This window comes from Procambarus clarkii, chromosome 22, assembly GCF_040958095.1.
Source record: "Procambarus clarkii isolate CNS0578487 chromosome 22, FALCON_Pclarkii_2.0, whole genome shotgun sequence".
Classification (NCBI taxonomy): Eukaryota; Metazoa; Arthropoda; class Malacostraca; order Decapoda; family Cambaridae; genus Procambarus; species Procambarus clarkii.
The window spans coordinates 15403840-15425626 of record NC_091171.1 but is presented as its reverse complement, the minus strand read 5'-3'; the positions used below and the strand labels follow the sequence as shown (position 1 = coordinate 15425626).

At 44.1% G+C, this 21787-nt stretch overlaps 1 protein-coding gene across 2 annotated transcripts in view; it reads left to right on the top strand.

Moving 5' to 3' along the window:
* LOC123757594 (protein wntless) overlaps window positions 1–11274 on the top strand; it is a 115866-nt gene extending 104592 nt beyond the window's left edge. For both annotated transcript variants that reach the window (XM_069329489.1, XM_045741387.2), the window contains 2 exons: window positions 924–1080; window positions 8831–11274. In XM_069329489.1, the coding sequence (XP_069185590.1) occupies window positions 924–1080; window positions 8831–9570 (897 nt within the window). In that variant the 3' untranslated portion in view covers window positions 9571–11274. The remainder of the gene's footprint in view (window positions 1–923; window positions 1081–8830) is intronic.
* The last annotated feature ends 10513 nt before the right edge of the window (window positions 11275–21787 follow it).

The window sequence follows — 21787 nt, the reverse complement described above, 5'->3', positions numbered from 1 at the left end:
CTCCTCCTTTCCCCTTTTGGGGAAGGGGGTGGCACTATTGAGCGAGTGCGCTAGTTGGATGACAACTTGCTTGCTTGTTTGTTTTCTTTTGGGGATAGTTCTATGACTCTGTTTGGATGTAGGTTGCAATTTTCACCAGTAGAGGGTTTCGCCTACCTTTCTGGGTGCTTTCCCTGGTCGATGGCAGATATGACATACTCTAAATGAAGAGTGCTCATAGCCCATTGCTCCCTGTCCCTCTCTGAGGGGGCCAGGGTCTGGCTCGTGGTCCCCGGTAGGCACTAGAACTCCCAGGACTGGTAACACCAAACTAATATGGCACATGTCAGTTTGGATAGCTTCAAGGAGTCTCCAGGGCTTGCCCAGGAAATGATATTTCATTACATTCAACGCTGGTTTTTTGGTAGTTTGCAGGGTGCGGACTTGTTTCTAACCTAACAGTAGTCTGTATTGCTTCGCTGACTTTCTGGGTGCTTTCTCTTCCTTGTTGGTGGCAGACATGAATAATTTAACATAACAGGTTTTCATAGTGTCACTGCTCCCTGCACCTTTCTGAAGGAGCTAGGTACTGGCTTGTGGTCCCCAGTAGGCCAGTATGATCTCTGCAACTGATGGCACCTAGTAGTTTGACACTGTATCAGTGTAGTAGCTTCAGATAGCCACAAGGGGCTTCCCCAAGAAAAGTACTTTACATTTCATCTTATGAGTACTGCTGTGGATTATTTATCAGAATGTGATGGTTTTAGCTCTATATAATGCTATTTCATGTGGAAGAGATTGTGAATTGCTGGTGACATTTTGTGTATGTTGACCCCTCTTTTCTTATAATGCTTTCCTGTGTTCTTCAAGCAACTTCCTCCCCACCCCATGAAGGTGGGTAAATGGGGCATTGATGATGATGATGATGACTATCTTTATTACAGTTACATGATGGAATGTGGATCTGGGAAGATATTTTTGGCAATCTTGAAATAGAGAACACAAGTGGTCTTCTGTTGGGAATTTACAGTATGTGGAATGTGTTCACATTTGTGGTTTTAATAGTGTACCCTCCAGTACTGCCGCCCGTCACACCACAAGGTCAGTACTTGTGCTATCTTTCCTTGTGCATCTTTCCTTGTGCATCATAGAGTGAGTGCTCAAACCTTCAAAATGTTCACCATGCATACTTAAATTTTGCATGAAACTAATTATGTATTTCCTTATACTGTATAGGTAACCCTTGCTTTGTATGGTGTTGGAAAACACGGATTTGGTATTAAATAGTTATTCACTTACATATAACAGTTTAAAAAAAAGGGATGATTTTTTTTACTTTGCATGGGTTGAGCTCAGATTATCAAATTATCCACGTATATACAGCACCGTTGATACTACATGAGGCTTCTGCACATGTTACATATCTTATATTTTACAATTCCTTTAACCATTTTCATACTATATTGCAGAGTTGTGTGTGTGTGTACTACTGCATGTAATTACATAATTAATTTCTAGTACATTGTTATTTTTATTTGGTAAATTTAAGTATTGGAGGTCTTTCTCTTTCCTGGTAACTATTAGATCCAGTATTGATGGAACATCCCCTTCCTACATTCTCGTTAGCTGTTTAATGTGCTGTTACATGAAAGTTTCCAGGAAGAGGTTTATGAATCTACTGGTCCTAAAGTTTTCTGTCCTTGCAATCTATTATTGTTAAACAAGGTCCTCGAGGTATATCAATTGTGCTTTATTTGTATGTTCTCTTGTTATTATTTCACTCATAATCATTGTTTGCTGTTGGAGTCTAGGCACTAATGAGTACTATTTTATCTTTCTGGTTACAAATCACCAGTATAACAATGTCCACATCCTGTGGGTTGTCGAGGGTTAATTCTTATACACTTAGATTCTTTCTCACTAGTGCAGCAACACCTCACCGTTACTGCTTTTCCTATCATGTCCCAAAATTTAGTGACCACTTGGAAATACCATCTCACTTAACAAACTTGGATTGTCTCAGGAAATCTTCCTTATCAATTTTATCAATTCCTGTTTCTATTTTGAACGTAGTGATCATATCACCTCTTTTTCTTCTATCTTCTAGTTTTTGCATATTTAATGCCTCTAACCTCTCCTCGTAGCTCTTGTCCTTCAGTTCTGGGAGCCACTTAGTAGCATGTCGTTGCACCTTTTCCAGTTTGTTGATGTGCTTCTTAAGATATGGGCACCATACAACCGCTGCATATTCCAGCTTTCTTCTAACAAAAGTTGTGAACAATTTCTTTAGTATTTCTCCATCCATGTATTTAAAAGCAATTCTGAAGTTAGAAAGTGTAGCATAGGCTCCTCGTACAATGTTTTTAATGTGGTCCTTAGGTGACAGTTTTCTATCTAGAACCACCCCTAGATCCCTTTCTTTGTCAGAATTCTTTAAAGATTTCTCACATAATTTATAGGTTGTGTGGGGTCTATGTTCTCCAATTCCACATTCCATAACATGGCATTTATTCACATTAAATTCCATTTGCCAAGTGTTGCTCCATATACTTATTTTGTGCAGGTCTTCTTGAAGGGCATGACAATCATCTAGGTTTCTTATCTTCCCTATTATCTTAGCATCATCAGCAAGCATGATCATATAATTCTGTATTCCCACTGGTAGATCGTTTATGTAGACAATGAACATTACCGGTGCAAGAACTGAACCCTGTGGTACTCCACTCGTGACATTCCTCCAATCCGATACCTTGCCTCTGATTACAGCCGTCATTTTTCTGTCAGGAAATTTTTCATCCATGTTAGAAGCTTACCTGTCACCCCCTCCAATATGTTCCAGTTTCCAGAACAACCTCTTATGAGAAACTTCTGTTGAAAGCCTTTTTAAGGTTCAGATAGATGCAGTCAACCCAACCATATCTTTCCTGTAAAATCTCTGTGGCTCGATCATAAAAACTGAGTAAGTTCGTTACACAGGATCTTCCAGATTGAAAACCATACTGTCTGATATTATATCGTTTTTCTCCAGGTGTTCTACCCATTTAGTTTTAATTATTTTCTGGGGGGAAATCCTACGGCTCCCCGGAGCTATCCATGGCTGATATGGATACCCTAAGTATTTTGCATCAGTCGATGTGGGTGGAGTTCTAGGCCTACCGGGGACCACGAGCCAGAACCTGGCCCCCTCAGAGAGGCACAGGGAGCAATGGCCCATAGAAATGCACATGTGATTTGGAGCATTCTATATCTGCCATCGACCGGGACAGGCACCCAGAAAGGTAAGCGCCACAAAACAAACCCCTATTCTGGTTAACAACAAAAATCGACAAACGAGTGGACAGAACTTCCCAGGAAAACGAACTAACAAGCATGGCGTCACACGAGCCGCGCCGCATGTCTGCGCAGCTCCCCCCTCCCTGGGAGGGGGAAGGGGGAGCCCTAGACCCCTGCACCGGCGATCCCCGCCCCAGTTCCTCGGCTGATGGGATAATGCACGGTCGTGTGGCTCCATCTCCGGTCTTGTCTCAGTGCTGTGACTTGTTTGCAGTGCTGCTCTTACGGTGGTCGTGTGAGCTGGGAGTAGTATACTCAGGTACTCGGGTTGCATGTGCTTAGGGTCACCTTCCCTGAGTGCCCTGTAAGTACCGCCCTTGGGGCTTGGGGTTGCCTTCCACAAGTCACCTTGGGTCTACCTCTGTTGGCTTTTCACTGCTTGGCGTTTGGCCGCCCCAAGTGTTTGGGGGTTTTACTCCCTTGTTTACCTTGGGGTAAGTGGTAGTTATCGCACTGGTGGGGCGCAGGGTACTGCGTAGCTAGTTTTCACCTATGACAGCGGTCGGCTCTGTTCCCTCTGGGTACGTTGTCCACTGATGTGGTTTTTCTTTTATATTTGTTTTTGCCTGGTAGGGGGGTCTGCCTTGTGTTCCCCCCCCACCCTTATATTAGGTTCGTTTGTGTGGTGGCACCCACTGCTTCGCCCTCATGGGTGGACACGTCCCATGGGTTCAGCTTTAGCAGTTTGCTTGGTAGTTTGGGGTGCCGGTTAGCAGTGCCCTGCCTGGGATAACCCTTAGCAGACCCAGTCTAGGGGCCCTGGGAAACCCCCCCGGGGGCTCTTGGGTCCGATAGTGGAGACCCTTGCGTCCCCTCTCGCTTTGTGCGAGTTGAGGGTTGCTCTGTCCCTTTGTCTCAGGGTGACTCTCCTTGTTTTTGCCTCCGTCATGCTGCCTGTTGGGTCGGTGACACATTCGACCCTGAGTCCTGCGAGCTTTGTTGCTTGTTCGTGACTCCATTCACCCAGTCTGCTGATGAATTCCTGTGGGTGCAGGCAGCTCGCGCATTGCAGGGTAGGATGTTGCAACGCGCTCAGGTTGGTCGCTTCCCTGGACGCCCCGATGCTGCCCCGCTTGTGTAGGGACCCAGACTTGGGGGGTTTTGGTCGCTTCGGCCTTGGTTCTTCCACGCCCCCCTTGTTTTTCCCCCTCCTGCTTCCGGCCCTTACACATCTGCAGACTTCAGGGTCGGGGCGGGGTTAGAGGTTCTGAGACTTGGGCAGTTTCGGGGGTTGCCCCGTACAGGGTAGCTGCGGAGGCATTCGAGTCTGTTCCTCCGGCCGATACTCCAGGGTCTGACCAGTGGGCCCCTTCTCTTCCAGCTCTCTCGGCTGCCCCGGCTTTTTCTTGTGGGGCCGGGGCTTTGGAGGTCAACTCGGCCCCGGGGCCTGGTGTAGAGGCTCCTGGGGTTGGGGAGGAGCGGCCTTGGGGGGCCTTGGGCTCCATTGCGCCCCGCCTGGATTTCCGTCCTTCTGAGCGGGGCTTACTTTTGCAAGGAGTGGGGTTTTCTTTCCCCCCCTCTGCGTACGATTTGGGCTTGGGTTCGGTTCCGTGTCCCTGTGGTTTCTTCGGTTCCGTCTTCCGGAGGTTTTCGGCTAACCGCATCTCTTCGCCTGCGGTGCGGTTGGCCTTTGCGGCTTACCTCCTGCGTGTCCCGGAGTTTGCCTCCATACTGGTTCATTCTGTTCTGGACAGGTTGGGCTCCTTGTAGCAGTTTGGGCTGCTTGTCGCCAGTTGGGCTGCTTGTCGCCGGTTGGGCTACTTCTCGCCTTGTTGGGCTCCTTGTAGCCGGTTGGGCTGCTTCCCGCCTTGTTGGGCTACTTCTCGCCTGGTTGGGCTACTTCTCGCCTGGTTGGGCTACTTCTCGCCTGGTTGAGCTACTTCTCGCCTGGTTGGGCTACTTCTCGCCTTGTTGGGCTACTTTTCTTTCGCATCCTGCGCATGCACCGTGGGAGTTTGTTTTGGTTCCGGGCAGTGTGCACACGTGTTCTGCATCCATTTTCTCTCGGGGGGGGGGGGGGCTTCGCCTCTCGCTCTTTTCTTAATCCAATCCGTGCCCCGTTGCTTTGGGGGTGTTCTGGGATGCCGCTGTGGGGAAGTCACGAGGTTTTTCCCTGCGTTCTAGGGTGGGGAGCCTCCTTCGCCGCTCCCCTCCTCTCCAGCATGGGCGCCCTGGCCGCCTCTGGCAGCTACAGACTCGAAAGCTTGCGTCATGGCCCTTCAGCGCCTATGTTCAGCAGGTGAGTTGGTGCGGTTTGGCGTCTCCTTCATCCTGACGCTGTTTTTGTTTTTGGAAGTAGGAATGGGTGTACATACGTACTTGAGAACGTGGACCGTATCACCCGAGGTGCCTACTGCAGGGCTATTAGCCCATACTAGGCAGTTCATGTTCTCTCCACCTGATTCCTTCCTTGGTTCACGAGTGTCTGCGGGTGGCCTCTTGGCCCTTCCGAGGCGGCTCCTGCCTGTACTCCTCCTGCCCCTCTCCTATGCTTGTCTAACCTTGCTTGAGTTCGGGGCCCCGCCTCCACCTTGTTCCGCAGTGCAACGGTGGGGGTGCCTGTTCGGTGGTACGTTTTCCTGTGTCGAGGGTGTTTTGTGCTCGCCTCCTTGTGCTTGCAGGATTGGGTTCTGGCTCTTTGGTTCCGCCTCTTCCCTGTCGTTTGCCTGTCGAGCGGATTCTGTGCTTCATGGGCGCTCTCGTCTCTGCTCTTGGGGCTGTGTCTGGGGTCAGCCCCAGTTGGGCTGCCTCATGTGTTCCTTCGATTGCCTGTTACACTGCACACATTTCTTCTACCGTCCCTGTGGCTCATTTGGGTGCTCGGTTTCCGCCTGTGTCCCCTTGTGTGCCACTCGTGTACGATTTATCTATCTTCTCTGTCGCTTCCTCGGGGAGTGTGGTGACGTTTTGCTGCGGTTTTGGTACTGCAGCTGCGTGTCAGGGTTGGTTGTGGCATTATGTTCGGCCCTTCCGTGCTCCCTCTGGGGCCCTCCTTCCTTGCTGGTCTTGCTGTGCTGGGCCTGGTTTTTCCATGTTCCTTAGATTCTCTGTCTTGTCCTCGCCTCATTGTGCTGGCTGGGGATGAGCTTGGGGTCTTCGTCTCGCCCCTCGCCTATCCTCCGGTTTCGGTTCAAGTTCCAGAGCCTAGTGGGCTCCCTTCCTTAGTGTTTTTCACAGCTGCCCCGGGGGTTTTCTTGACGCTGGGGCTTTGAGGGGACAGCTCGGCCCCGGGGCCTGCAGGGTGGGTTCCCGGGGCTGGGGTGGGGCTAACGTGAGGGGCCTTAGGCCCCGTTGGTCCCCGCCGGGGTATTTCTACCCCTCTGGGCGGGGCTTGCAGTTTTGTGGTGTGGGGTTTTTCCGTTCCCCCTCTCCGCACGTGCTTTGTGGACATCGGCCCCTCCCTGGGCTCGGTTTCCTTGTCTATTGTGCCCGTTGTTTCCGTCCTGTCGGTGGGTGCTTTTCTACGGTCTTCGCCCTTATTTTCCGGGACGGGCCTTCTCCGTCATGTCCCCCTCTTCTTGGGGTTTCTGCATGACTTTTGGTCTCGGGTGCGACAGGGTTTTTGTGCCTTCGTCCTTAGTGTTTACTTCTTTTTGTTCTTGAAGGTTCGGGACGGTTTTGCTCCTTCCCGTTTTCTGGTACGTTTGTCATCATTCGGTTGAGCTTCCCTCCGGTCCTTTCTAGGGGTTGTGGGTCCTATTCCCGGCAGCTTCTGGGTGTTTGGCCTTCTTGTTCTTTTGTGCATATCTCTTCTCTTCACGCTGTCTCGGCGCTACTCGTTTTCCTGGGGGCGATTTTGCTCCTCTTAATGAGTCTTTTCGCTCCTGCCCTTCTGCGGGATGTTGGTGCGGGGCGGCTCCTTATGCAGGGTTCCTTCCCTGTCGGCTGCACTTGTGGCGGTGGACTTGCACGCTTGTGGCATTTTGGGTTTGGTCCTGCGTTTTCTTTTCCCTCCTGGGGCTGTCATAGGATTGGCTTGCGGAGGATGTAGAGGCGCTTGGGGCCATTCCTGGGTCTGGCACCTTGGTTTCTACTGTTAGCTTTCGGTATCGATGTTCCTTCTGCGCCGTTTCGCAGGCTGTCTCGTGCGTTGTTTCACCACCGGCCTTCTCATGCACTGCCTGTGCCGTCCTGATCTTTGGACAGGGTGCTCTCCTGTTTTTCTTCTTCTTGGTGGTTGTGGCTCCTTGGGGTCAGGTTTGCTTTGCCTCCTTCCCGTTTTCTGGTACGTCTGTCATCATTCGGTTGACCTAACCTCCGGTCCTCCGGCCTCGGCTCTCTTTTTATGTTGGCATTGGCCTCTGGGGGTCGTGTGGCAGAGCTTCTTGCTCTTCTCAGGCGCAGTGGTTTTTGGCTCCTTTGGTCGTGGTCATAGGTTTCTTCGTCTGCGGCCGTTCTCCCTTTTCCTGGCGAATGATGTGCCTGCTGCTTTCCGGAGGGGTCCTAGAGTTGTTGTCTCGACTTCGTGTTGAGGAGTGGTTCACCGACCACTTCCCGGGTATGTCCCCTTGTTTTCTTAGGTAGTCTTTGGTGAAGTAGCTCCGGGGAGCCGTAGGAGCTCCCCCCAGAAAACCAGCGTTGAATGTAATGAAACGCCATTTTCTGGGTGAGTCCCGGAGGCTCCCCGGCACCCTCCCGCCCTCCAGTCGGCGTTTTTGATATCCAGCCTCAGAACTGGAGCGGGGATCTGGGGGTCCCCCTTTTCCCCGTCCCGGGGTGGGGGGAGATGCGCAGACATGTGGCGCGTCTCGTGTGAGGTCATGCTTGTTAGTTCGTTTTCCTGGGGGAGTTCTGTCCACTCGTTTGTCGATTTTTGTTGTTAACCAGAATAGGGGTTTGTTTTGTGGCGCTTACCTTTCTGGGTGCCTGCCCCGGTCGATGGCAGATATAGAATGCTCCAAATCACATGTGCATTTCTATGGGCCATTCCTCCCCGTGCCTCTCTGAGGGGGCCAGGTTCTGGCTCGTGGTCCCCGGTCGGCCTAGAGCTCCACCCACATCGACTGATGCAAAATAGCTAGGGTATCCATATCAGCCATGGATAGCTCTGGGGAGCCTCTGAGACTCACCCAGAAAATGGCGTTTCATTACATTCAACGCTGTTTTTTTTTTTCAATATTTTGACTATTACACTTGTCAATGATACAGGTCTATAATTAAGGGTGTGTGTGTGTGTGTGTAATTACCTAAGTGTAATTACCTAAGTGTAGTTACAGGATGAGAGCTATGCTCATGGTGTCCCGTCTTCCCAGCATTCTTTGTGTTGGTGTGAGTGGGGGGGGTTGATTGGTTATTGTGGGGAAGGACTTCCCAGCCCCAACACACCCTAAATTGGGGTATAATGAGCATGACCAATTTCACCATATGTATCATTATTACCATTATAAGACTAAATTACTTGTTTAATATATGTTGAGTTGCATCAGAAATTATCATGATTATAATGTTGCAGTTTAGATAAATCATTTTTTAATATAAAAAAGAGAATATGTAAATTAACCAAAGATATCTGAACCAGTTAATTTAGAAGTCACTGCTGAGAGACCACCCGAGCAACCAACCCAGCTGCGGCTTAGACCTCCGTTGCGCAGACAGGATGCAATCGACATCGTTAGCGAGGACTCCTTAGATGTGGATGCTGAACATGGTGTAAGTGGGGATGCAACACCTGGTGATGCTGTTGTAACACTTGATGTTTTAAGTGGTAATGGCATCATAAGTAGTGATGATGCAGTTAGTGTGTATTTAATAAGTGCAGATAGTGTCATCAGTGGTGATGCTTTTGTAAATGGTGATATTGTAGTAAATCATGCTGCCGGCAGCAATGGTGCTACCGCTGCTTCTGCTGTGCTCAGCAGCAGTGCTGCCACAAACAAAGATGTTGCTGGCACCAATAATGCTGCTATAAACTGTGATGTTGCCATCGTACGCAATGCTGCTGTAGCGAGTAATGACAACATTGATGTTGCTGCTGTAAATAGTGATGTTGCTATGAGTTATGATGCTTCCGTAAGTGATGTTGCCAGAGACACTGAAACTTCTGGATGTGGTGATACTCTGACATTTAGTGGTTCTCTTGTGCTTGGCGAAGCAGCCTTAAGTATTGATGATGCCTTAAGTGGTATTGCAATGATTGATGATGATACTGTAAGTTATGATGGTGCCACAAATAGTAATGTTTCTCTAAATGTTAATACAGCCATAAATAGTGACAGTTCTGGGTGTCCTGATCCTAATGTGAGAAGTGATCCTGTGTGACAATCATTTAAGATAACGCTTTACAAAATGCATTAGGAGAGTGGATGTCTGAATGCATATACATACTAGAGGCATTTAACATTTCTAACTAATCCAGTTCTAGTTATATGAATTGGACAACATGACATCTTAATTTTAGCAGGAATATCCAGTCATTTATTCTAAACTTGCCTATGCGATAAGAGCATGGCAGTGAGTTGATATAACATGTATGTCATTACATTGAGACGAGGTAAGTAGACGATGACCTGCGTGTAGTTGACATGAGGGTTCTGCCCACACCTCTGTGATTACTGGATGCTTATATGAGAGAGAAGAACTTAAAATAATAAGCATAAGTAAAATCACATGGTGCGGTCTTTTCCTCTTCTTCCATTAAACAAAGGTTTTGAAAATGACATTAATCTACAGCAAAAATGCTTCTGAAACAAATTAAGTCAATTTTGATTGACTTAATAGGTACCTAATTCTGGGCCACTGAGATCGGTAATGATTAAAATTGAACATTGATAAGCTTTAGTTTTTCATCCAAGATGAGTCTTAAAGCTGTTTTGCTGCATAATGGAAGTGTTTTGCCACCAATTCCATTGGGTTATGCATCCCATATAAAGGAAATTTATGACAACATGAAGTGGCTCTTGAGGTGCATAAACAATGACACACAGGCAGGAGTGGCAGCTCTATTGCAACTTGAAGGTTGTTGCTCTTGTGATGGGTCTGTAGGGTGGATACACAAAGTACTGCTGTTTTCTTTGTGAGTGAAATAGTGGTGCAAGAGTTTCCCACTATATCATGAGAGACTGACCACTCCGTCTGTCACTGGAGCCTGGGAGAAAAATATTCAGCATCCACCACTTGCTGAATCAAGTAAGATTTGGTTATAACCCTTAAACATGAAAATAGTTAATCAGCAAATTTAATTATTCTATTTTAATTCAGTACATCAAAATGCATAATAAACAGCTCTTTTTGTCTTGGAAGCAGGCAACTTTTTAAAAATTGTTGACCAGTGTTACAGAACAATAATTAACCTGAGAGATTTACTGTAATTTTAACTTATTAAGGCATGTGATTTTCAGATTTATGTTTACCTAAAACTTTTCAAAGTATGTGTGCTTGTACTTGGCAAGTGTATCCATGTGAAGCATGTGCTTGGCATGCACGCCTGGTACCACTTAGTACGGGGCAGAACCTAAGTCTTTGTGATCATATCAGATTGCATAGTAACACCACTTTGTACATAAATGTCTCTATATACACAATTACTGTTTATTTCATTACTTCATAATATTGAGGCATTGTTTATTGTCTAATTGAGGGACTGTTTATTTAATTAAACATTTCACACTACAGTATGTATATGTCATCACCCCATGCTAATTTCATTGTAATGCTATCACCATGGTTCCACATTATTTATGAAAGGAATAATAATACATGTCTGACTTACCCAGTGTGGCAGCTGATTACCATGAAGATATCTACATCTTTGCATTATGTACACTTTCAGGTGCTGTATTTAAAGCAGAGTTGTGTGTGGAGTCTTTCACAGGCACTTTCTTGTTACCATTCACTTTGTACGGAAAGACTTCGAGACATTACTACATGTACTTGTTGAACAAGTTTGTGTTTTTTATTGCCATATATGTGGTAGGCATTCTTACATAAACAAAAATTTATACAAATAATGCATTATGAAAGTAATGAAGAGTATTTAATTCAATACACCCCACAAAAATGTCAGTTATATTTTCAAATGAGTTCAAATAATATTCTAATGTTTGGAAAATGCATTTGTTGGCAGTTCAGGAGATATTTAATATGCCATATAATTTATATACTGTTCACATAATTAGTAATTTAATTGCAGTGTTTATGTCTATTGAAAATGCTGCTTGCATTGAAGTTGTTAGGAAATGTGATGCTTTTCTTGGGAAGTCCTCCATCTCTGAGAGATTGCTCTGTGCTTATGGGTCACATCACTTACAGCAGTGCCGTTTGGCCTACCGGCAAACAAGACTAGAACCTGGCGCCCCTCACAGAGGCTCAAAAAGTGAGTGACGATTCACCACCCCATCTGGAAAGTATCCAGAAAGTCAGTGAAGCCTTGAAGGCAACTGGAGGCTCCACAGAAAACAAAGCCTTGAAACAGCCAAATAACTGCAAAAATTGACACAGAACAAGGGATTTATTCAAACTAGCATGAAACTTGGTAGTACTGATTGCCACCACTAGGCAGCCTGGTCCATACCCTGAACTGATTTTTCTAATTAGTTCTGTTGTTGATGTTATGGTGTTGCCTGCTACATATAGTGCTCCAGTCTGCCAGTCATGGGCAAGTTTTTCTTGATAAGTTATCTTGAGGTTATCTTGAGATGATTTCGGGGCTTTAGTGTCCCTGCGGCCCGGTCCTCGACCAGGCCTCCACCCCCAGGAAGCAGCCCGTGACAGCTGACTAACACCCAGGTACCTATTTTACTGCTAGGTAACAGGGGCATAGGGTGAAAGAAACTCTGCCCATTGTTTCTCTCCGGCGCCTGGGATCGAACCCAGGACCACAGGATCACAAGTCCAGCGTGCTGTCCGCTCGGCCGGCCGGCTCCCCTAGAGATCTAAGATGCCACTAGAGATCTAAGTGGCAGCCATCCTTGAACTTTATTTTGCAGGAGCTATTTGATTTGTTGTTTTCCTTTATTTATGTTGGCTTCACAGGCATGGTTTTTCTCCAGCTTGTTGTGTACCCGGATGGAGTTCTGGAAATTCTTGTACTCCCCAAGCCCGGCCCAGTGCCAGGCTTGACTTGTGAGAGCTAGACTTAACAGGCTGTTGATTGGAGTGGCCTGCAATCCCACATATCCACCACAACCTGGTTGGTCTGGTACTTCTTGAAGAAAACTATCCAGTTTTCTTTTCAAGACGTCCGCATTTGTTCCAGCAATATTTCTTATGCTCGCTGGGAGAATGTTGAACAACCGTGGACCTCTGATGTTTAAACAGTGTTCTCTGATTGTGCCTATGGCTCCCCTGCTCTTCACTGGTTCTATTCTGCATTTCCTTCCCATATCATTCACTCCAGTATGTTGTTATTTTACTGTGTAGATTTGGGATCTGGCCCTCCAGTATTTTCCAGGTGAATATTATTTGATACCTCTCTCATCACCTTTCTAAAGAGTACATTTGGAGGAGAACTTTGAGACGATCCCAGTAGTAGCCCAATATATCCTAAGAGGTCAATGATACCAATAGATCCACAATCCCAATTTGTGGGCTTGACTTTTGCTGCACTTCTGGCTGCATATGCTTAGTTTTCTTCCCTGGGTGCCTGCTAGTGCTACCCTTGCACAGAGTTACCTTCTCTGGTGTGTTCACAAGTTCACCATTGAGAGGCTTGACGATGATGATTCTCTCTGCCTTTGCCATTCTGCCTGCTGGGTCAGTGATGCCAACAACCTGTGAGTTCTGTGAAGTGTGTTCACACTGGGTCTCTGCTCTTAATGATTCAGCTTCAGGTTTGGAAGCTGCCATTTTGCAAGCTAGGTTAAGCATATGCAACATTTTGTTCATCTGGATGCCCCATAGGACATCCTATGGTGTTTAGGGACCCAGAATAGGTGGTGTTGGTGATCCCCCATCTGGACTAAGTCTGTGCTTTTTCTTCATTCTCTGTGGATGTGTTTTTCCCGGCTTCTGGTCTTTTCCCTCTGCTTCCAGCTCCAAAGTATCAAATGGTTTCGAAAATAGGTCAAGGTTTAGCTTGGGATGTAGCATTGCCTTCTCCATGGGTGGTCCTGTCGGAACCTTATGGTCCCAGCAGGGTTTCAGGCATTAGGCTTCACATTCGGTGCCTCGGAATCATCATATTTTTGGAGATTTCTGTCTTCCTCTATTTAGCTTTCAGTGGTTTATACAGACATGTTTCAGTACCTCCTGCAGAACATGGACCTCTTTTTGTTGATGGACTTGGCCTCTTTCCAGCATGGGTCTGTTTTGACTTAATGGATGCAGTGTATTCACCTAGTTCTATTCACCTAGTTGTGCTTGCGGGGGATGAGCTCTGCTCTTTCGACCCGCCTCTCAACTATCAATCAACGACCCATTTTTTTTTTTTACACACACACACACACACACACACACACACCAAAGATGCGAGAAACAACTATACAGCAGTAAGGAGAGAGGCAGAAAGAAATTTTGAAAAAGGGATAGCAGATAAATGTAAAACAGAACCGGGCCTATTCTACAAATTCATAAACAACAAATTGCAGGTAAAGGATAATATCCAGAGGTTGAAAATGGGAAACAGATTCACGGAAAATGAAAAGGAAATGTGTGAAACATTAAATGAAAAGTTCCAAAGTGTGTTTGTACAAAATGAAATCTTCAGAGAACCAGACACAATAAGAATTCCAGAGAACAACATAGAGCGGATAGAGGTGTCTAGAGATGAAGTGGAAAATATGCTAAAGGAGCTCGGGAAGAACAAAGCAGCTGGCCCAGATGGCGTTTCACCATGGGTTCTGAGAGAATGTGCATCTGAGCTCAGCATTCCACTTCACCTGATCTTTCAGGCATCCCTGTGTACAGGAATCGTAGCAGACGTGTGGAAACAGGCTAACATAGTTCCAATCTACAAAAGTGGCAGCAGGGAAGACCCCCTCAATTATAGACCTGTATCATTGACGAGTGTAATAGTGAAAGTATTGGAAAAACTAATCAAAACTAAATGGGTAGAACACCTGGAGAGAAATGATATAATATCAGACAGACAGTATGGTTTTCGATCTGGAAGATCCTGTGTATCGAATTTACTCAGTTTCTATGATCGAGCCACAGAGATATTACAGGAAAGAGATGGTTGGGTTGACTGCATCTATCTGGACCTAAAAAAGGCTTTCGACAGAGTTCCACATAAGAGGTTGTTCTGGAAACTGGAAAATATTGGAGGGGTGACAGGTAAGCTTCTATCATGGATGAAAAATTTTCTGACTGATAGAAAAATGAGGGCAGTAATCAGAGGCAATGTATCGGAATGGAGAAATGTCACAAGTGGAGTACCACAGGGTTCAGTTCTTGCACCAGTGATGTTTATTGTGTACATAAATGATCTAACAGTTGGTATACAGAATTATATGAACATGTTTGCTGATGATGCTAAGATAATAGGAAGGATAAGAGATTTAGATGATTGTCATGCCCTTCAAGAAGACCTGGACAAAATAAGTATATGGAGCACCACCTGGCAAATGGAATTTAATGTTAATAAATGTCATGTTATGGAATGTGGAATAGGAGAACATAGACCCCATACAACCTATATATTATGTGAGAAATCTTTAAAGAATTCTGATAAAGAAAGAGATCTAGGGGTGGTTCTAGATAGAAAACTATCACCTGAGGACCACATAAAGAATATTGTGCAAGGAGCCTATGCGATGCTTTCTAACTTCAGAATTGCATTTAAATACATGGATGGCGATATACTTAAGAAATTGTTCATGACTTTTGTTAGGTCAAAGCTAGAATATGCAGTTGTTGTGTGGTGCCCATATCTTAAGAAGCACATCAACAAACTGGAAAAGGTGCAAAGACATGCTACGAAGTGGCTCCCAGAACTGAAGGGCAAGAGCTACGAGGAGAGGTTAGAAGCATTAAACATGCCAAAACTAGAAGACAGAAGAAAAAGAGGTGATATGATCACTACATACAAAATAGTAACAGGAATTTATAAAATCGACAGGGAAGATTTCCTGAGACCTGGCACTTCAAGAACAAGAGGTCATAGATTTAAACTAGCTAAACACAGATGCCGAAGAAATATAAGAAAATTCACCTTCGCAAATAGAGTGGTAGACGGTTGGAACAAGTTAAGTGAGAAGGTGGTGGAGGCCAAGACCGTCAGTAGCTTCAAAGCGTTGTATGACAAAGAGTGCTGGGAAGATGGGACACCACGAGCGTAGCTCTCATCCTGTAACTACACTTAGGTAATTACACACACACACCCACACCCACCCACCCACCCCCACCCACCCACCCACACCCACCCACCCCCACCCACCCACCCACCCACCCACACCCACCCACACCCACCCACCCCTACCTACACCTACACCTACCTACCCCTACACCTACCTACCTACCTACCTACCTACCTTCGCAAATAGAGTGGTAGATGGTTGGAACAAGTTAAGTGAGAAGGTGGTGGAGGCCAAGACCGTCAGTAGTTTCAAAGCGTTATATGACAAAGAGTGCTGGGAAGACGGGACACCACGAGCGTAGCTCTCATCCTGTAACTACACTTAGGTAATTACACACACACACATACATACATACATATATATATATATATATATATATATATATATATATATATATATATATATATATATATATATATATATATATATATATACACACATATATATATGCATACATGTGTGTGTATAGGAAGGGGCACACGCACTAGGGGACACAGGTGGAAACTGAGTGCCCAAATGAGCCACAGAGATATTAGAAAGAACTTTTTTAGTGTCAGAGTGGTTGACAAATGGAATGCATTAGGAAGCAATGTGGTGGAGGCTGACTCCATACACAGTTTCAAGTGTAGATATGACAGAGCGCAGTAGGCTCAGGAACCTGTACACCTGTTGATTGACGGTTGAGAGGCGGGACCAAAGAGCCAGAGCTCAACCCCCGCAAGCACAACTAGGTGAGTACATATATACACACATATATACATACATATATACATATACATACATATACATATACATACATATACATACATATACATACATATAGGATAGGACTGAAGCTGGAGGAGGCAGGAGTCACACTGCAGCAAGCTCCTGGAATATTGAATTACTTAAGTATTGGGAACAGGTTGAGGGCTACAGTGGTGTCCCAGGTTACATAAAGGTTCAGGGAAGTGTAAAAGCAAATAAAATATAATAAACAGGTAAAGGTGAGTGAAAATAGCTGAGTTGGAAAAGTTTGTTTTTGTTTTAGAACAAAAACAAAGATGGCCACTGCCGCCGCCACCATGGGGAATGTAAACACACCAACAGATGATTGTTTCAAAAGATTCTCACCATAAGATACAAGGAAAGGAGGTGTTCTTGGCAGGTTAGAGATAATTAAGGATATGCAAAAGAAGTATGAAGAAAAAGTGCTTAAATCGGAAGAGGACAATGGAGTTCTTAGGAGTGAGCTTTGCACTCTAAAAGGAAGTATTCTTCAGCAAGGTAAGATTATTACTGCATTAACAGACAAGGTAACAAATCAGGAGGAGTAAATCAAGGAACTTGTGTAAGAAAATGAGGTGTGGAAAGTGAAGTGTCTTGACTTTGAAGAAATAAACAAGAAAATACTCATATGGTGAACAACTCCAGCCTGAGGGATAACATAGTTAGGTAAGGATCTGCAACTGGAAACGTCATTGACAACTCACATAGGAGTTAATAAAGAACTAGAAAAGTATGAAGAAGAAATAAAAGAAATACCCAAGTTGTAAAAGAGAAAGAGACGATGAAGGAAGTGTGTTTGGCAGTCAAAACCAGAAATGATAAACAAGAAGCTCGTACCTTAGGCAAGCAATTAGGAAAGAACTGGTAACCAACAGTAAACTAGTACAAAACACTGTAGATAGAAGTAAGTCCATAATAATTTTTGGATGTTTAGAGAAGGAAATTTCATCTAGGGTGGACCGAGCAGCAGAAGAGATGAAAATCATAGAAAAAATAGTAGGATTAGGAGAAGACTTAAATTCAAAGGAGCATGTTAGTAATTTTAGGAGGATAGGAAAATATGAGAAAGACAAAAACCGCCCCTTAAGGGTGACGTTTAACCACTTAACTGCGCCAACCGAGTATTCTCGGTCGGTGGGAAACTGCATCAACCGAGAAAACTCTTATTTTTTTTATTTTTTCATACCCATTCTAAATGTGTGCGAGGTTGGTTGTGTACGAAATGGACTCTTAGGACGTCCAGTGAAAGGCAGCCATCTTGGAAAAAATTCCCAGAATGCCCTAGGGCTGTTGGCTGGTTAGTATTGAGTGAGCAACCATGGGTGGTGCACACGCCTCTGGCTCCCAAACACCTTTTCGATGCGGTGTTGAAAGATCGCATTCTGTGAAATTCAAACTTTATTGTTTGAAGAACATAAGGGTCATAATATTGGTGAAGCTAGGCGCAATAAAGACCCAACACAAAGGTCGGATTCAAGTGATACAGCACCGATGAGGACAATACAGCATGCGTATTCAGTTGTAGCTCTGAGCGCCACCCTTGCCCACCTATCCTATCTCCAATTTATATAGATGAAACATAGATGAATCATTTTCTACATTCAGTGATGATGCATCTGATACAAGTAGCATAGATGAACAGTGTTAGCGGCTTCTATGGTGGTGTTTTCCATAGACATTTTCAAGAATAGCTGAATCTCTTCTTGACTGACGGACACTCTTTGAGGATGGCTGAATCTCTTCCTGTATTAGACCTTACAAAGCGATTTTTTCACGACTACCTTACAAATTGATATTTTCCTGTAATCTTTTCAAGACTACCTTACGTTTTACAAGCTTGGCTACATACCACCTACAGATACTAATGCCAAGGGTGTATGTGAGTGCATTATTTGCAAGCACACAGAATGAAGAAACAGGAAGCGAAAATCTATCTGTATCTGGTGCAACGAGAGCAAAGCCACGCTGTGTACCATGGACTACTTCGTTGATTATTACTCACTTCTGAAGTACTGAGTGTGTAATACAGTGTGTTACTGTGTAAATAATGTATGAAACTGTACATATTGTAATTTTAGTGAATTTTTAACAAGTAATATTGCAACAATAAACATTTATTTTGGACACATTACTGACACATGTATCACAGTTCCATGGAACATTATGAATGTTCTACTGTATACACATTGTAAAGGACACAAATATGTATCATATATGATAAAAAAAACAAATAAAACTGCATTGGAAATGCATAGAACAAATAATTGAAAATATATTTGTGGCAACATCCGGTGCTTGAATGGCCCGCGCGACCGTGTCTGGGCGTGTCACGCACGGGCGACCAGCCCCTGATGACGTCACAGCGCACCTTGTCCACATCCCCACAGCCGAAGTAAGTGGAATTTGGTATTTATTTTTACATAGACATGTTCAGGGAAGGGAATTTATCATTTTACGAAGAAAACAAAATTGTTTTGGAACACTTTATTTCATGTGCACAGGGGGAATTTCACAATAAACTTGGCGTAGCACGGTGGTTAATGGAGTGAAGAATATGACAGAAGTGCTTCAGAATATCAGAAAATTGCAATGTGATGAGGATGGCAAACTTTGGTCAATAAGACAAGACCTTTTAAAAGAGGATAGAGAATAGCTGAAAATGAACCTCATTGAAGCAAAACATCTAAATGGGGATAGAAATGAAGTAGAAAGGATTTTTTTTTTCTACAAAGTGTCAAGGACTGGGAAGCTTGTGAAATGGTACATATAGACAAGGCAACAAAATCATTAAAGGAAAGGGGTGTAAAGAACAAAGGAAAGGGGAACATATTCCTGAAAATAGTATATACCAACATAGATGGAGTGAGATCGAAAATATTGGAGTTGAAGGATATAATTCAGCTCAAAGTCCCAAATAGTGTTGCATTAACAGAGACGAAACTTGAAGGAAATATTTTAAATGAGGTCATATTCCCAAGGGGTTACTCAGTTTGGAGACATGACAGGAAAACTAGGAAGGAAAAAGGAGTGGCTGTGCTGGTGAAAGAACATCTGAAGGCAAGAGAATTAATATTTGAAAACCCTCGAGATATTGACATAATGGCATTGCAGGTCTGGAATCAAGATAAGCTGATAATTTTAAATGCCTACAGCCCACCAGCAAGCAACACATGGACAAAACAAGAACTGGATGACAAACAAAAGGGCCTCATAATGGTCATGAGAGAGATTATGGTAAGAGCTAACAAAGATAAATCCCGATTGCTGGTACTGGGGGACTTCAACCTTAAAGCAACAGACTGGGAGGCCTACGAGGCAAGAACAAAGGACATTTGGACAGGCAGATTTGTAAACCTCATCTTGGAGACATTCATGTATCTATACGTCAATCAGGCTACAAGAATGACGGAAGGAGATGTTCCTTCAGTACTGGATCTAGTATTCACCAGGAAAGAAGAAGAGGTATTTGACATCCAGTACCTTCCTCACTTGGAAAAGAGTGATCACATCCTCTTGGACATTAAATATACTAGTAGAGAATGGGGACAGTGAAACAGTTGTTAAACTCGGTTTCAAGAGAGGACGCTATGGGGAATATCTGGACTTTTTTTCATGAGTTTAATTGGACAGACTTGTTGCTAGGCAAAGAAGTAAATGAGATGTATGCCAAATTTTGCAAAATATACGATGAAGGCACACAAATATTCATACCGAAACAGACATGCAGACCTAGGAAACAGGGTTGGTTCAACAGAAGTTGCGAGAGGGCCAGAGATCAAAAGACACAAGTATGGAATCATTATAGAAAGAGGCCAAACCTCCAAACATACCAGCGATACAAAGATGCAAGAAACAACTACACGTCAGTAAGGAGAGAGGCAGAGAGGAACTTTGAGAATGGTATAGCAGACAATTGTAAATCAGATCCAGGCCTTTTCTATAAATTCATTAAAAGCAAGCTGTAGGTAAAGGATAATATTTAGAGGTTGAAAATTGGGGACAGATACACGGAAAATGAAAAGGAAATGTGTGAAACATTAAACAAAAAGTTCCAAAGTGTGTTTGTACAAAATGAAATCTTCAGAGAAAAAGACACAATAAGAATTCCAGAGAATAGCATAGAGCACATAGAGGTGTCTAGAGACAAAGTGAAACAAATGCTCCTGGAGCTAAGTAAGAACAAAGTGGTTGGCCCAGATGGAGTTTCACCATGGGTTCCGAGAGAATGTGCACCTGAACTCAGCATTCCACTTCAGCTGATTTTTCAGTCATCCTTGTGTACAGGAGTCATAGCAGATGTATGGAAAAAGGCTAACATAGTTCCAATCTACAAAAGTGGCAGCAGGGAAGACCCCTTCTATTATAGACCTGTATCATTGACAAGTGTAATAGTCAAAATATTGGAAAAAATAATAAAAATTAAATGGGTAGAACACCTGTAGAGAAATTATATAATATCAGACAGACAGTATGGTTTTCGATCAGGAAGATCCTGTGTATCGAATTTACTCAGTATCTATGATCGAGTCACAGAGATTTTACAGGAAAGAGATGGTTGGGTTGACTGCATATATCTGGACCTAAAAAAGGCTTTTGACAGAGTTCCATATAAAAAGGTTGTTCTGGAAAATGGAAAATATTGGAGGGGTGACAGGTAAGCGTCTAACATGGATGAAAAATTTTCCGACTGATAGAAAAATGAGGGGTAGTAATCAGAGGCAATGCATCAGACTAAAGAAATGTCACAAGTAGAGTACCACAGGGTTCAGTTCTTGCACCAGTGATGTTCATTGTCTACATAAATGATCTACCCGATGGAATACAGAATTATATGAACTTGTTTGCTGATGATGCAAAGATAATAGGAAGGATAAGAAACTTAGATGATTGTCATGCCCTACAAGAAGACCTGGACAAAATAAGTATATGGAGCACCACTTGGCAAATGGAATTTAGCAAGAACATGCCAAAATGCCATGTTATGGAATGTGGAATTGGAGAACATAGACCCCACACAACCTATAAATTATGTGAGAAATCTTTAAAGAATTCTGAAAGAAAGCGATCTAGGGGTGGTTCTAGATAGAAAACTGTCACCTGAGGACCCCACAAAGAACGTTGTGCGAAGAGCCTATGCTACGCTTTCTAACTTCAGAATTGCTTTTAAATACATGGATAGTGAAATAATAAAGAAATTGTTCACGACTTTTGTTAGGCCAAAGCTAGAATATGCAGCGGTTGTGTGGTGCCCATATCTAAAGAAGCACATCAACAAACTGGAAAAGATGCAAAGACATGCTACTAAGTGGCTCCCAGAACTGAAGGGCAAGAGCTACAAGGAGAGGTTAAAGGCATTAAATATGTCAAAACTAGAAGACAGAAGAAAAAGGGGTGATATGATCACTACGTACAAAATCTGCATGGAGCAATCTCAGCGAGATAGCTTCAGGGTTCATATTGAAAGATACATTTCA